General features: G+C 42.4%; 1 protein-coding gene across 1 annotated transcript in view; it reads left to right on the top strand.

Moving 5' to 3' along the window:
- UST (uronyl 2-sulfotransferase) overlaps positions 1 to 17247 on the top strand; it is a 287768-nt gene extending 270521 nt beyond the window's left edge. The window contains exon 8 of the mRNA XM_046670131.1: positions 14314 to 17247. Coding sequence (XP_046526087.1) covers positions 14314 to 14597 — 284 coding nt within the window. The 3' untranslated portion in view covers positions 14598 to 17247. The remainder of the gene's footprint in view (positions 1 to 14313) is intronic.
- The last annotated feature ends 214 nt before the right edge of the window (positions 17248 to 17461 follow it).

Below are 17461 nucleotides of genomic sequence, written 5' to 3'. Positions count from 1 at the left end.
TAGAAAGAAGAAGAATCTTGCATATAAAGTAAAAGCAGAGCCTATGAGATTGTCAGATGCCAAAGGAATTTGGACAGAACTACTGGGTTAGTGTTTCTTTTGATCTTCTTTGTTCAGATAAATCCATTTGATCGGGATGTTGTCAGTCATTGATAAGGGCCTCCATAAAATGGTTCCAAATAAAGTAACAAATATATGAAAAATAACAAAAACATTTCTCAATAATGATTTCAAATAAAAATGTATTTCCAACAGAGAGACATATTTTATTAATAATGCCATAGCAAGTCTTCCAATAAGGTTTTTTTCAGAAGTAGATATTTTTAAACAAATGTTTGTTTCAATTGTTGCTGTGAAGATAAACCCTTCTGTTATTGCCGATCTCATGCCCAAAAGGCCGTATTGTGATAGCAAAATGCTACGTTGGGGAAAGTGTGCCTGTGGAATTAGGGTGGCATGTACTTTCAAAGAAAAGATCAGCTTCTGATGATTTGGGTTGTGATGCCAAAGTCGGAGAGAAGAGAAACAGGAACAAATTGCCCTCTGACCTGTGAACCAGGGCAACAGGGAGAGTAGGGGGCTGAAGCCAGCCGACGTCGGTGGGCACAGAGGCGGTCCCGGGGCTGATCACTCGCAGTGCATGAGTGTCTCAACAGCAGACGATGAGCTCTGTCGCCTCTTCTAGCCCTGGCATGTTTAAGTCTAAGCTTTAGGATCTGAGTGTGTTTGGACAGCTCCTGCATCTGAATCAGCTGGGATGCTCATCAAAAACCCAGGTTCAAGGGCCCCGCCTGAGACCCCCTGCAGCGCAATGTCTGCAGGTGTCGGCCTCCCAGGGGATTCATTGAACGTTAAGTTTGTCTGGCAAGGTGTTCGCCTGGCCCTCCAGAAGGACAAGGTGGCCCTCCACACCCACCCCTTTGTCACCCTGTTCATCCTTCCCATCCTTCCTCTGCTGCTCTGCTGTGAGAGAAACCCCTCCCGGCCCGCAGTGAAACGGGGATTTCCGCATCGCTTGGGAACTTACGGGGAGGACTGTCCGTTTGTGTCTCTTTATTGTTTACTTTTCCTCCTAGAGAAGAGAGCCTGTGTTTTCAGCATTTAGCGGTTCTCTTATGCCCTGGAATCATGCTTTGTGCTCAGGAGGGGCTCAGTGCAGGATGAATGAGCAAATGGAAGCCCAAGCAAGAAAATAAGTCATGATCCCCACCACTGTCCCCCAGCAATTTGGGCAGATTCTCTTTTGTTTGAGGAAGATTAGCCCTGAGCCAACTCCTGCCAATCCTCCTCTTTTTGCTGAGGAAGATTGACCCTGAGCTAACATCGTGCCCATCTTCCTCTACTTTATACGTGGGACACCTACCACAGCATGGCTTTTGCCAAGCGGTGCCATGTCTGCACCCAGGATCCGAACCGGCAAACCCGGGCAGCCGAGAAGCAGAACATGCAAACTTAAGCTCTGTGCCACCGGGCCAGCCCTGGGCAGATTCTGAGGATAAGTATTGAGGAGCTGGATCTCCCAGGCAGATTACCCAGAAGCCCCTCTGATGGGCCACCCTCCCTTCCAGATTTGAGGTGGATCACCTATGCAGTTTCTGGAAATGCATGCCTCCTTGCAGGGCTGGTGCCGGCTTCCTTCCCAGAGGGGTCCAGTGCCCAGGCCTTCATGGGCCCTCAGTGACCCACCCCACACAGGCCAATTACTTCTCTTCCTGGTTCCTTTTGTTGTGCTCCTGCTTCCAAAACTCAAAACAAATTGGAAACATAAAGTCTTCATTCTCTTTGTTCCAAAGGAGCCTAGCGCTTTCCGGCATTTAAAAAAAAAAAAAAGCAAATCATGTAACTTTCACTCGGCTGCATAAAGAAAAGGTTCTCTTGAAATTCAAAGTGATCTCCATTTATTTTTTAATTATTTATATTTCCAGATCTTTGAAAAGAAGATTGCAAAAAAAAAAAAACACAAAGAGAGAGAAAAAAAAATCCCTCTGTTTACTTTACCAACTCCAAGTGCCATGTGGGCCATGAAGTGCTTTTTGTACTTTTCTCCCCTAATTGCCATACCTCCAAGAAGCTGGTCTTAACATGCCATCGGTCATCCGAGTGGGGGATCAAACGCTGGCCCTCTCAGCCCAGCGCATCGCTGCCAGCCACAGTGACACACATTCATTTCCGGTGGAGGCAGCTGTGGGGAGCCGCCTGTGTTTGAACTGTGTGGCCTCCCTGTCTAATTCAGGAAATGAGTTTACTCTATCTCTGACAAGCATCGTGTTCACACGGTTTCAGGAGCAGCCAGCAGGGTGTGGGGCTTTTCGGGAGTGGCCCTGGGATGTGGACCCACCGTGCTGTCCTTACCTCACTAATGCCCAGCCCCACTCCACCTGACCATGACTTTATCACACCTGTCACCTGAAAAAGGATGCCTCCATACCTTGTGTCTGGAAATTCTGGATGTACTCTAACCTGCGATTAGTAAACAACAGGTTTTTAGACAGAGCGCTTCTTAAAACAGCAGGATCTCTTGGTTGCTCACCACTCAGCTCCTCTGAAGCTGAAGAATTGATGCCTATCTTTGGACGATGCTTATTTTTTTTAGTGCTAAAATCTGGCCCCACTCCTGGTTGTTATTCAACTTGTATTCATTTCTTGCACATAATCTCAGCTGGACCAGGTTCAAACAAGCCCACATTGTTGGGGAAAGAGGGGCTTTGTTCCATGTGGAGTGTGCATTCTCTTAGATCAAGGGAAGAAATGCCAAAACCAGCCCAACATCAGAATAGACTACGGTTTTGTTATTTTGCATATGGTTAACCATCTTGGAGGTCATAAAGTGAGGCCTCTGTGCTCTGGCACAGCAGCTGGGTTTACACAGTGTTTCCAGATTGTTTACTTTGGCCCAGAGCCAGGGCTACGGCGTTTTTCCATTATGCACGTTTGACAGACGAAGAGAGGTGGGAAGGGGGCCTTCATGCGGCAGGCCTATGATTTCCTTTTTATTTACTTTAAAGGGACTTTTAAGAGTTCTGAAGATTATGAACCAGTCCAAACATAATGTCACTGCAGCGGAGGTAGAAAGAGCCACTGCTTTTGCAAAAATGTCCAGATCTTGGGCAGTACAGCAAAATTCGTTCATGGCCTCAGCTTGAGGCCGTGTTGGGAGCATCGTGCTTGTCACTGCCCGATCTTGCATACAAACAGGTTACTGGTAAATGATGTTTACCACCACATTCAAAAGCTGAACTCCCGGTGTTTTCCTGGGAGTGCCTTGGGAGGCAGGATGAGCTGAGGAACCAGGGCCTGAGTACCTTCCACTGGCATGTGCGTTCCTTGCAAATGGGGGTGCTTGGTGCTCAGTGGAGGTGTGTTTCCAAGGGCGCTGGAGACCTTCTCCTTTGCGGTCCTTTCCCTGAGACACCAGCTTTCTGAGGATACTCCCAATGGCCTGGCCTAAGTTCTTCCACCAGAGAATGTTCCAGACTGACCAAGGAGCCACAGATTAAGTTATAGCCACAGCAAAGCCCTTTGCACTTGGGTCAAGCGTGTGGGATCTGAATGAATGTGTTACTGCTAAATGAAACATTTTCTTTTGCTAATGGAGAAACAGCATTAACAAATACCAATAATGATGGCAAATTAAGTCCTTGAACAGCATTAATAGGTCTCACAGATATCTTTTTGCCCCAGCCATGTTTGGATTTCTTTGGTTAATGACTGTAGTAAATAATACCGGTGACATAAATTCACTAGCAGCAAGGTCACAGTGTGAATTATGTCTTCTGTGTGGGTATTTGTGTTTGTGGCAAATGTCCCATATTGCAGTATTTCTTAAGCTTTGCTAAGTACGCGTAAGCGACCCGTCACCATAACATAGTGTTCTCCAATGAAGTGGCTATGAAAAGCAAATACCACTACTTCTCCAGGGCGACCTGTGATCCTAAACTCCTGTATCCGCCTAGCCTAAAGAAATCTGATTTCTAGAAATGGAAAGTTTGCTCAGGAAGGACCCTCAACTAAGGAAAGAATTTAGGAAAAACAACATACATATATATAGACAACACCAAAAGTTGCCCCTTGGGTTAATCCAGTCTTACAGATGGATTTAACATACAGGCTTCAAATCAACAAACCTTTATTGAGGGTCGTTATGTGCCAGGCGTGGAGCCGGGTGCTGGGGAGCTAAAAGTGAATAAGACACAGTCCCTTTCCGTGTGAAAACATTTTTGCTGGCTTGCAAGTTTTTCAGCAGATCCTCCCAGTCTTACCAAAGCATTCCCCTTGACTTAGAACACTCACGCTCTTCTTCTCAGCCAACCCCCTTCATGCCAGAATACACACAGGGCAAGCAGAAGTGGGTGGTTATAGATTTCCACTCAATTTGGAAATTAACAGCAAGTGATGTCGCAGAAAGAAGGGTGCTAGACTGGGACTCGGAACACCAGCTTTCTCGTCTCAGGACTGTCACTTACTGGTCATACAACCTTGAGCCGGCCTTGTGACCTCTCGGGCCTGGGATCTGTAGGTAAATGGGTTGCTGTGAGTACTGTGTGAGGTAGGGAGGGGCTATGTGAAAACACGTTAATCCACAGAACTCTATGGAAATGAAGGAGATGCTATTTTGATGAACTAGGAGGAGAAAGGGGGATGAGCTGTTTATATCACTATCTATAGAGCTTTAAGAATGCAAAAAGCTGACCCAACCCAGTAGTCTCTCTACAGCCCTCATTATAGTTTTGGTTTTTTCTCTACCAGCATTGGATGACCAACTACAGATTTTTACATTGTCGGGGTTTAACAATATAAAAAATCTCCCTATTCAGGGCCACAATGACTCTGTGGGATCTCTGCCATTGCTGTTCAGGGAGAGTTCAGAGTCTAGAGGCCTAGGACCTGGAAGTCTGTCCCCACACAGGCCTGACTCTATGGCTGACTTTGGACATGTCTATAAGGAAAAACAACTTTTATTTTGCTACGCAAATAGAAAGGTCAGAGGTTGGCTTTTGTTTGTTTGTTTCCCCTTCTGATCATTTCACAGCTCAAAACCAGTGCCAACTTTGAGGAAATTTTCTGCAATCATCATGAAAATAATTAAGGGGATTCTTCTGCCAATCCCTCAAGACATAAGAAAAATGAAAAAAAAATCAAAAGCATCCTGAAACCACAGCTTCTCTTTTGCCAAAACGTATTTATTAATTAAAGGATGAAGCAGAAAAACATGACGTGGCCAGCGCTATCATTCCAGAAAGGCAACTGAGCCACAACGCTAATCACTGGAATTTATAGATCCCAGTAGGAGCTAAGAAATCCCAGATAGAAGGGGAGAGCCAGCTTACATGGGTCTCTTGGGATCTTCTATTAAGCACATTCAGATATTGCCTCTGTCCCCACTTGGCCATGTCTGCACCTCACAGACACAGCCAAGCCTTCTTCAAGTCTGACGACATCCTCTTCCCTCTGTTGGTTTCTGTCATTCACTCAACAAGCATGTGCAGAGGGTGCTGTGTTTCCCCAGGTGCTGAGTTGTGCAAGCACAAAGATAACTGGGTATCGCCCGTATCCTGAGACTTCTCAGCCGAACAAGCTCCATTAGAACAGCTACTTGAAACTGGTGGGGATGTTAGGAAAAAAAATCCAGGGGAAATTTTTCAGAGGTTTGATAATGCCTCAGAGGCCTCCTAAAAGTTTTCCGTGTTTTGGTTGAAACTCATACACACACTTGCAAACCCACCCTAGACTCCCAGACTTGCACACACAGCAGATCTGCACGGTCAGATAGTATATAGTAGTCATCAAAGACCCAACTCCACGCAGAGTCTTTAAGTCAAGCCCGTTAGGCATGGTCCTTCCACGAGGAATCCTTCCAATGAGAGGAAATGTTGAAGCCATCAAACCAACCAGAGCAAAAGGCCCTATCTGCCCTGTTGGTGACCACTCCCGTGAGGAGGGAGTCTCCTTTCACTGTGAGCCCCATTCAAACGTAAGCAACATGAAGGATTAAGAGTTTGGGCTCAGTAGGCACACTGTCCTAGGCCCGACTTCTGGCTTTTCCATCTACCAGCTGTGTGACTCGGGCAAGTTACTAAATTCCAGTGTCACATCTGTAAAATGGTGATAATGAGAGAGCCTACTCATTGGTGGTTTTGTAAGGATTAAACGCTCGTTAGGTATCTCAGTCTTTTCAATGAGAAAGTTCTCAAAAATGCCTATTGATGGTGATGATGATGACGATGTCTCATTCACTGCTTATAACTCCTGTGCTCGGTGTGGAAAAATTATCCAATAAATATTTGCAGAAAAGAAGGAAGGTGACATTGGCCACACAAATGAGCCCCAATTGAAGCCTTAATTTTAACACAAAGCACTTGCTTCCTAGATTTGTGAAATCCAGAATTTCAAAACCTTTAAAGCAGAAGCATAAAACTCAAATTTCTATAGCAGCCAGGCAGGTAACATAATAGAATGAACTGGCATTTAGGGTCTGAGACAAAATGGAGAGCTCTGGCCTCTCTCATGGAGGCAGCCATGCTCAGCTCCAGAAGAATATTGCCTCGCTTTGAGAGAAGCCAGAAATCCAGCCTTCCACGTGAAATAGACCAAGTCTTATAATAACTAAGTCAATTTCTAAAAAAAATTCCCCACAGGCCAAATAACACATAGCCTGCCAGTCAGAGCTCAGGCTGCCTGCTTGCTGTCCCGGCCGTCATGGAAGGAGTTCGGTATTTGTCTCTTCCCTTTGAAATGTTCATGAGTGGGCACAAGAGACATGAGCCCCTTGAAGTCACCTCTTGGTCCCCGCTTCTCAGAGGATGCTCATGAGGATGGGTCTTCACTGCTTGATGGTTACATTCTACAACATCTGTGCACCCAGCAGGGCTGCTTCACTTCCCAAAGGATGCTAATAATAATAATAGATTTTTAAAGCATGGTTGTTTTGTGGCTGAAATAACAACGGTCTCCCAAAAATCCTAACAACTTCCTCTAGAACTGCTATTATGGCATTCTGGAGCGAGGCTCAGTGCGTAGTTCACGTAGCTTTGTTTTGTTTGGAGGGAAAGTCTGGCGTTTTACAAAAGTGTGGAACACTTAGCAATGGAATGACTTTTCCATGGCACTGATCATTGTACAGCAAGACACTTAACCATATGTCTTTGAAATGTGATTTTAAAAATTCTCTACTAACTATACAAGGCAAATGCTCTCTAGTTTTTCCATACAAAGGTGATTTTTTTTTTCTACAGGCTCATGAAAGCTTCACCGGTTATGGCCTAGTACTTAGTTAGGGGAAATCTCAACACAAATGGAGACCTGGGCTCAAATTCCTGTTCAGTCGCCTACTTACTGGCTGTGTGACTTTGGATAAGTCATTTCATCTCCCAGAGCTTCTATTTCTTCATCCGCAAAATAGGGTTCATGGCACCTCACAGGGTTATTAGGAATATTAAATGAAATAATATACATATAGGCATAATCCAAAGCCATAATAGATGTTTGCTGTCAATGTTGGTTGAATCTGAATCTCTGCTTCTCCCATCACAAAATAGCACTCCTGTTTCTGGCCGTGATGTAACTCTGGCAATATCGTTAACCTTCCTATTAAATTTGGCAACTCTGTAGAAAACAAAAGGACAAAAAAAGCTGTAATCATTTCATATAAACTTTTGGTTTTGTAAACTCAAAGGGTGGAGGGTTGGATGATACCACCCAGGGAGTAAAGAAAGGAGAAGGGAAGAAAGCTGGACCAGAACTCTGGGAGCACTGACATATAAAGGACAGGCAGGGAAAGAGCACTGGGTGTCGAGAACTGAAGGGAGCCATCAGAAGGAGACCGGGACAACCAGGGAAGGCTGTTATAGACGCCACAGAGAGAGAGGGTTTCAAGATGGAGTGTGTGGCCAACAGTGTTGTGTGGTCATGGAAGGCCTGAGAAATGCCCACTGAGTTATCAACAGGGAAGCAAGAGTAATTTGAATGGAGTAACTCTTCAAGAAGTTTGGCTGTGATGGAGAGGATAAAGAAAAGACAAAAGATGGAGGAGGACGTGAGACAAGGGTTTTCTGTAAGAAGGGAGAGACTTGAGCACGTTTGACTTTTGATGGGAAGGAGCCAGTTGAGAAGGACAGGTTGACAATGAAGAAGAGAGAGGTAGAGAGCGAGAGAGTGAGACAGGGAGAGAAGGCAGAGATGGATGAAGCAAGAATTGGATATTAATGTAAAACTGGAGCTTAGTAAAAAATTAGTTCTCATGAGAATCCTCTGAACCAGCTGTCACTGTCCCTCATGTTTAGACAAGAGATAGGGCAGGGGCTGAGAAGAGTAAAGAGGACTGAGGTCACTGAAATACACGTGGGGATCTGTTGCTATCAAAAAAGATCTTTCAGAGCTTCGTCTTGTAGCCACAAATGAAAACGTCCCCTTTCCTCTTACTCTGAAACTCCGTCCTATCTGTAGTTTTCTAGCAAACACAGGGCTGTGTCCCCTAGTGTTTGTTCTGGCTAAGACTAACGAATAGACAAATGCTTTCATTAGGATAGTGAGGCGATGTGTGATTAAAACTTGGTTGGAAAGACCACTTGGGATCTTATTAAATATAAATCTTATTAGAGATCTCTCACTACCGTACGAAATTTGGATAACATAAGTCAATGTGAAGGGATCTGAGTGGGATCACCTGAGCTGAGTTGATGGCGAGCGCTATGAAGTTCACACACTGGTCGTTGCAAGAATGTTGGCTTCTCCCAAACTCTGTAGATCTCCAGTCAATTGATGACTGGGTTTCTGAATAATGTTTCCTACTAGAAACACATCATTACAAGTTCAAGCTAGATAAAGCACCCAGGAGGAGGTTTCCTGGAACTGAGAAACTCCAAACAGTGATGATTGTGTTGGTTTTCATATTGATTCTGTGGATATTGGCCTTCTGATTGGACACAGAGATGGCTTAGTGCAAATTTCTTTTTCAAATCAACCTTTTTTCCCCTCCAAATTATAAACCCATTAGCCATTCCCACTAAAATGCCTGCTTGTTTTCTGCAAGATCTACTCCAAGTCTGGCCTCCCTGGTTGACGTGAGGAGCAGTAGGCACTAGGGCCAGCTTTTCACCACCAATGTTCTCTATCTCCCTGTTGAGAAATGTGTGGGGAACAGAAGGTTGGTGACCTTTCTGCAGCTGGAAACAATACAGCAAACGCACGGCAGTTGACTATGACGTGGACCCTCCTGTCTCTGCCACTTTCCAGCTGCATGACCTTGAACAAGTCAGAGTCTTGCTCTGCCTCAGTTTCTTCATCTATAACATGGCTCTTCCACTGAGGGGTTATTGTGAGGATTAAATGCCTAGTTCAAGTCACTTTATGCTTGGTACACCTTAGTCCTCTCTACCTGTAGCTATTACTATAAAAATACACCACAAGAAATCAGGCTCAACTGGGGCTGTCACCATCTCTTGACAAATCAGTTAACTAATGATGTAAATATGGCCTGGTTCTTTTCACTTATGCTTGAATGACATGCTGTCGCTTTTGACAGAGCTGGTTACCTGCTCTGCCCACTCTCCAACCCTCCCATCCCTGGACATAGAGAAAAACACTCAAGGAAGAGAGTTTTATTGTTATGAACTGGGAGTCGCTTTTTAGCAATTAACCCAGTTATCTAATCATAATCAAAGAGGGCCATGTATAAATTCATCATAGTATCATTTTTTATAATCTTCCCCACATTTTACTGGCTTGATGTTAATAACCCTTTATAAATCAACTCAAACCATTATATAGATCAACATTTTGCATCCAATTTATCTTGAAGATTTGTCTAGGAAGTTACCTTGCTGTAGGTTAAAAATTCAATGGATACTTTTTTCGGATGGTTTTATGGTCAGTGATTACACTTGCTCTATGTTATTTTTAGGAAAATAACCTTTTAACCTTAAAGAGCTTTGAGGTCCTGCAATAAAGCAGATCCCAAATTACTTCTTTACAAAGATCTAGGCTCCTCTATGCTTACTCCCTTGGCTCTTCCTCCAAAACAAGGTAGGGTGGCCTTCTGTTTAAGTTCTTGGCACTGTTAAGCCCCTCCCCTTTCTTTGTTTTCTTTGCTGTTGCAATGTTTGTGATGCTACACCTGACCAACTCACAAATTAACTAGCTCCAGTATTTATCAATTATACTGCAGGCTAATGCTTATTAGAATAAACCAGATATATGAAAGGTGGTCGAAGGAAATGCAATTTATTGATTTCTTGAAATCAGGAGTTCTTAACAGATCCGTAAATGCCTAAGATTCATGGATGGGCTTCTGGAAGTCCATGTACCCTCGCCATCTTCCTGAGCATGCGCTTTAGTCAGGTTTTCAGGAGTGTTAAGAACCTCTTCTCTGGATTTTCTGCAGTGTGTTTCCTGATCAAGCCAGAGTTGGGTACCTGGAACCTGCCATTTTCCTCTGTCACCCATGAAACTCATGGTTGAATTTACTCTAAGAATGTTATTACAATGTTGCTAATACCATTACAGTTTTTTTCTTATGAAAATTCATAGAAGATGTTTCTCCCTGTTTTTATCACTAGGAGTGGATGTGAATAGATTGTTTTAAATGAACAGCAATATGCAATGTTAAATTCTGTTTTGACTGCTAGAAGGTTTAGGGCTGAACTCTCGACCCACCTCCTGCATAAATAGTTAGGATTTCACAACACACATTTTGTGTTCCTTGATACTGGGATTTGAGGGACTAATAAATAACACCCATTTTCCCCTGCTTGGGTTCTGAACTAATTGAGAAATAGACACTGGAGATAGACAGAGGGAGATCCCAATGCTAGCTTTATTACCAGTTTAAACTAGGTGAGAGAATGCAGCTTAGGTGTGAGGAGAACGGACTGGTAATATACCATGCTGAGTTAGACAGACTTGTCCCCTGAGTCACAGGGCATGCCTGGAAGTCCTCCCCCTCCTCTGTGGGAGGACGGGCACATTCTCCCCAGAGGGGAGATGCTTGTCAACCCCTTCTCCCAAATGCATCATCAGAGAAATCCTTCCAGCCCTGGTACCCAGGCTCCCTCTCTGAAAGAGGGGTTGGTCAGGAGGCAGGAGTGCTAGTCTGGGGAGCTCCCTCTATACGGGGAGGGAAAACATTACCCCCAACACTGACCTGTCTCCTTTTTTCTTTCCTACCTTCATTCTCCTTTTGCCCAGTTTCCTTAACTATTTAGCTAATTGCAGCATATATATTTCTGCAAAGTTCTTTGCATTCTTTTTTGGAATGGGTTAGATCAAATAATTTAACTAAAGAATTTATCTGAAAATCCCAGGAATCCTAATATTTTTTGATATGAGATAACAAAATGCCACACAACTTAGAGTGCTTTCAGAGAGAGGGATTATAGGAGTCTGGAAATGAGGGAATTATTTTTCTCATGCCTCTCAATGTTTAACTTAAAACTCCTTGGGCCTTGTCTGTCTTTAATACTAATTTTTTAAACTTTGTGTTTTTAAAAGCCCAAAGGGATATCTATACTTGAAGCCTATAAACCACGTCTTGCCTCAGATTAACTATAGCTAATATCTGCAGAGCAGACAGCCGTTATAAAATGTTTTATCATAAACTCATTTTAGAAGGGACTACGCCAACTTCTTGAACAAAAATTCTAGGCCTGATATATTCAAATGTGTATTATGCCTTTCAAGAGACTCCCTTTGAAAGGCAATACCCTTATTTCAGTGAAGCTGTTACTACTCAGAGAATTTTTTAAATTCCTTCCTTAGAATTGCTATTGGAGGCTTCAGAAAATGTCTCCAATATCCTAAAAAATAAGTCTTTGTCCTGTCGGGTGAACCTGATTTTGGAAAGGGCCATTTGGAGCTATATGCAGTAAATAATGTACTTACTCAAATCTGGTGATAAAAGTGTTAGTTAAAAATAAGATGATAAAAGAAAATGGGGCAAATCTTCATATCTTGGGTTTGGTAAAGGTTTCTTAAATATAACACCAAAAGTACAGGTAACAAAAGAAAAAATGGATAAATTAGTCTTCATTAAAATTAAAAACTTTTGTTCGTCAAAGAAAACTTTGAACAGAGTGAAAAGACAACCTACAGAATGGGAGAAAATATTTGCCAATCATATACGTGATATATATGCAGAATATCCAGAATATGTAAAGAATTACAACTCAACAACAGAAGGGTCCCATTCAAAAGTAGTCCAAGGACTTGAATAGACATTTCTCCAGAGAAGATATGCAAATGGCCAACAAGCACATGCAAAGAGGCTGTGCACCATTAGTCATTGATGAAATGGAAATCAAAACCACAATGAGATACCACTTCACACTTACTAGGATGGCTCTAATTTAAAAAAAAAAGACAAAGGAAAATAACAATTGTAGACAAGGATTTGGAAAAATTGAAGCCTTTGTACGTACACTGCTGGCAAAAATGTAAAGTGGTTCAAACAATGAGAAAAACAGTTTGGTGGTTCTTCAAAGAGTTAAACATAGAAATATCGTATGAGCCAGCAATTCCACTACTAGGTATATACCCAAAAGAATTGAAAACAGGGATTCAAACAGATACTTGTACACAAATGTTCATGCAGCACTCTTCACAATAGCCAAAAGGTATAAACAACCCAAGTGTCCATCAGTGGATAAATGGATAAGCAGAGTGTGGTATATCATACAATGGAATATTATTCAGCCATAAAAAGGAATGAAGTACCATTACATATACAATATGGATGAACCTTGAAAACATTATGCTAGGTGAAAAAAGCCAGACACAAAAGGACAAATATTGTATGGTTCCACTTATATGAGGTACCTAGAATGGGCAGATTCATAGACAGAAAGTAGGTTAGAGGTTACCTGGGGAGGGGTGGGAAGAGAAAGGACATAGGGAGTTACTGTTTAACGGGTACAGAGTTTCTGTTTGGAGTGATGAAAGAATTTTGGAAATAGTAGTGATGGTTGCACAACATTCTGAATATGATTAATGCCACTGAAACGTACACTTTATTTATTTATTTATTTTTGCAATGAGAGGGTTTACGTGCAAGGCAGCCATGCGAGGAAGCGAGAGCATGAGTCTCAGATTTGCTTTGCCAAAAATAGGGACTCAGGGATGAAATGTACACTTTAAAATGGTTAAAATTTTATGACATATACATAACATTTTTATATTAAGCATAAATATAAAAAATATATAAAATGATATGAGTCACTAATATAAAATTAATATAAAATTAAGCAGATTTTAGTTATAATTTACCACAATAAGAAAAGATAACCATTCAAAAATTACAGCAGTTAAAATTGTATTTAAGGACTCTAACAGTCCTTCCTTCATTTTTCTTGACTAATGCCTTGATGAAATAGTAGAATGCAAATGGATTTTGAATCAAATTAAACTATCAATAATAGATATCAATATTTGAAAAGAAAAAAAGATAATTAGAAGGTGGTGAGATCTTTTTTTGTGCTTCCTTCTAAAAGTAAATCCTTTTATGCAAATAAAAGAAGAAAAGTGGGTAGATTTTGCTGTTCAAAAGAATGTATAGGGGACCAGCCCAGTGGTGCAGCAGTTAAGTTCGCACATTCCACTTTGGTGGCCCAGGGTTCACTGGTTTGGATCCCAGCTGTAGAACTATGCACTGCTTGTCAAGCCATGCTGCAGCAGGTGTCCTACATATAAAGTAGAGGAAGATGGGCACGGATGTTAGCTCAGGGCAGTCTTCCTCAAACAAAATAAAACAGAACAAAACAAAAAAGAATGTATAACTTGAGCCAGCCCTGATGGTCTAGTGGTTAAAGTTGGGTGCTCTCACTGCTTCGGAGGCCCGGGTTCGGTTCCCCGTCTCAGAACCACATCAGTTGCCGTGCTGTGGCAGTGGCTCACATAGAAGAACTAGACGGACTTGCAACTATGGTATACTACCATGCACTGTGGGGCTTTGGGGAGAAAAAAAAAGGAAAAATTGGCAACAGATGTTAGGTCAGAGCTAATCCTTCCCTGCAGGAAAAAAAATAAAAAAAGAATGTCTAACTTACAGTTAATGGAATTGTGGTCAATTCGCGTAATTCACATTCCATGAACAGAATGTCAGATAGTATATGTTTAGTCAACTAACGCTGATATTAACACCCAGAATATGGTGAAATCTTACCAGACACTGTTGGGAACCCATTTTTTCCCTTCTATTCCTTGGGTGTTGAGTTTCTTTCTTTAGTAGCTGCCCATATGGTGCAGGTAATAGAGGCCTCACCATTATTCCTTTTATGCGAAAGCATTACAGACGATTGCTCATGTGCAATCCTGGTTCTTTTCCAGAGCATAGGAAACTTGGGAATATGACTGTGACCGTCAAGAAGACTGTGCCCTCTCCCGAGGCTGTGCAGATTCTCTACCAGCGAATGAGATATGAGTACGAGTTCTACCACTACGTCAAAGAGCAATTCCACCTGCTGAAGCGAAAGTTCGGACTGAAGTCTCACGTCAGCAAGCCCCCTCTGAGACCCCAGTTCTTTATTCCAACCCCGCTGGAAACCGAGGAGCCCATTGACGATGAAGAACAAGATGACGAGAAGTGGCTAGAAGATATTTATAAGAGGTGATGCCAGCACTGTGTTGCCTCCAGTGGCTTTATCTCCCTTTTCCAGAAAGTTTTTGTTTGGGGAAGAAAAATCCTTAAGGGACTAAATTAATGCTCGGTTGCATTAAAAAGAACAAAAACATTCCCACATGTTGGGGTCATTGGGAGATACCCGGTTTTGCGGGTTTTATTTGTTTAATTTTATTCTGTGTTTTTCCTGGCTCCTTGGGTCCTTCCCAGGCACACTAGATGGTTCCATCACAAGGCATCTCGTCATAAAATATCTTCCCCCCCCCAAGTATAATGAGAGAAGGGCGAGAAATACAGCCCATAGCCCAATAACTTATCATTTGTAAAATGAATTGTAAAAATATTACCTCAGTGGTGGGAAACATCCAGACTTGTATATTTTGGTAGAAATACAAAACCACTTCAGAGATCAGGGAATCTATTCTAGAAGGATCTAAGAGGAGAAGGTAAGACAGATATCGACATCAAAAGGGAGGATGTCCCTGGGTGAGTGTTTTCTACCCACATGGGTAGAATTCTGCCTCTGGTCCATCTCAGGAGACACTCTCATCAAAAGCAGCATTCTTATCTCTGAAAGAGCAAGTCAGCTTGGGCCATACACCCAACCAGGCCGGAGCCTTGACTACCTTTCAAGGTCAAAGTGCGTGGCCAACTCCATTGAGACGTTCCATTTCCAAGCGCCATTCTGACAGATATCAAAGTAGCATAGCAGGGAAAGAAAATCGTGTGCTGTGTAAGGAAGAGTGTAGGCAAGACAGATCATCCCAGAAGGTCACGTAACATCAGGAAAATGGCACGGTTGTGTTCTTTGCACCCAATATGAAACATCTCTCTCCCCAGCATTGCTTTAGAAACCCAGGAACCTATTTAGCTCTGGCATTTGACTCCTTTGGCAGAAGTTCTAAGCCTGACCACAGACAGTACATAGTCTCTCAGGTACATCCCTAACCGAGTTGGGTCCCACAGTACCTGGTGTCTTTCACCTTCTGGCCCTTTAAACCAGTACCTGGCTTTTGGTAAAAAGGGGTACTGAGTTCTGTGCAGACAGCTGTGAAACTAGAGTCCCATTTCCTATGGAAGCAGCTTGCTCCTGAGAACCCTTCCTAGGACATCAAGAAGAGGAGAAGCAAGAGTTTCTGGGTAAGAGACTGCTTGACCAGATTTATGAGTAGGTGTCTGGCCGCAGAGTGATGTGGGTAGATGCTGGGAAGCTCCGTTGCTCCAAAATAGCTCTTTTTTTTCTGTCCTGGTCCCATCGTCTACCATCTATCCGTGATGCCTTGGTTCTTTGGTCTCTGAAATGTTTTCATCTCTAACTACCAGGCTACCCCTGAAAATACATATAGTCCTGGGGGGATCAGATACAGCCAGCTGAGAAGCAAGGGTACAGATGGTGGTGGCAGGGGACAGATTTTGTCCCCTTCATGTTTTTTCCCCTAGAGCCAGTCCTTCAAGAGCACTAGGAAAGTGTGAGTTGGGAATACTTAATAGTAAATAAGACTCTGACTTTACACAAGCTACACATTTTCTACTTTTCAGAAACCAACAAGTCTCTCTAGAGTTTTTTCTTCGTTCACTAAAACTGGATGGTAGCCAAGATATAAAGCAAGTCCTTTGGAACCTGTCAAGTGTGCACTAAAGCTACTTTATCATGAGATGTATTCAGAAGGCTCCACCCCACAGGAGTCCAGTGAAGGCTGGGACCACAGGGGCACAAAGTCCAGCACTTGGCCACTTGTGGGCCTCCATTCTGCCTCCGAGAACTGGAGCAGGGAAGTGATTAAGGGAAATGTCCTTAGAAGAGGAAATATCCTTTGTCCTGTGTAGCAACCAGGGCCCTACCATTAGGCGTACCTTAAAAAAGCAACCCAGAGAACAGCTATCGTACTGAGAACAAAAACAAGAACTCTTCCCTGGTCCGTGGTGAGTCATTTCTATGAAATTGCATCTGAAGAATGATAATTAGTTTACACACTGTGCAATCTCACTCTCTGAAAATAAAGTTGAGTTGGCTAAGTGTCCTCTGCTGTTGTCAGAACATCAGGACAATTGGTCATTTAACCAACGCATCCTCCTAGTGCAAGTTCACGTGAGCACATCTGCCTGTGTGTTCAAAGGCATTTACTGTCAGCAATGATCATTATAACAAAAGATGCTGACGATTCATTCACAGGGCCTTAATGTTATTTTGTCCCCAAAATAGCCCCTAAGTCCTAAAAGGCAAGACACCTCATCAATTTATTTGGCACACAGGACAACATTTCTTTGGCCCTGAGCCCAACAGAGTTCGTACTTCATGAAATATATTGTACATTTTACATAGTTTAATTTAAAAAAATACATTTTAAGCTGGTTGATCTTTGACTGCCTTATTTATTATAACCTTTCAGCACATTCCAAGGTTTTAGTTACTCAGGAAGGAGTTAATTAAAATGATTTTATTTTGGTCCGATGGATGTTTTTTAAAAGGAAAAATTATTATTATGAGCCTTCAGCCTACTTTCCTTGAGTGCCGTAAAAGTGCTTGTAAATTTTTTTTTTAAGAAGAAAGAAAAAAATGGTGTTTGACATTGATGGAAATTCAAAAATATATATGGACCTGAAACATTAGCTTAGCTAAAATAAAAGCAATCTGTGTTCAAGATGAAGTGTTCCTTAACTTATTCATTACCCATGTAAATAAATGAATATACATAAGTTGAAAAGTTTCCATTCTGTCGATAGCTGGATATAAAGGTGCCTGCAGTTCCTCACAGCCCCTTCAGCCTTCTTAATTGGCCAAACTTTCTTCCCTCAAGATGGGATTTTTGGAAAGATGTATTTTTTAAATCTATAAACCCTCATTCTCGTAATTAG

The sequence above is a fragment of the Equus quagga genome, chromosome 8 (assembly GCF_021613505.1).
Source record: "Equus quagga isolate Etosha38 chromosome 8, UCLA_HA_Equagga_1.0, whole genome shotgun sequence".
NCBI classification, from domain to species: Eukaryota; Metazoa; Chordata; class Mammalia; order Perissodactyla; family Equidae; genus Equus; species Equus quagga.
The sequence above is the reverse complement of the archived record's forward strand: the minus strand, read 5'-3'. Positions and strand labels throughout refer to the sequence as shown.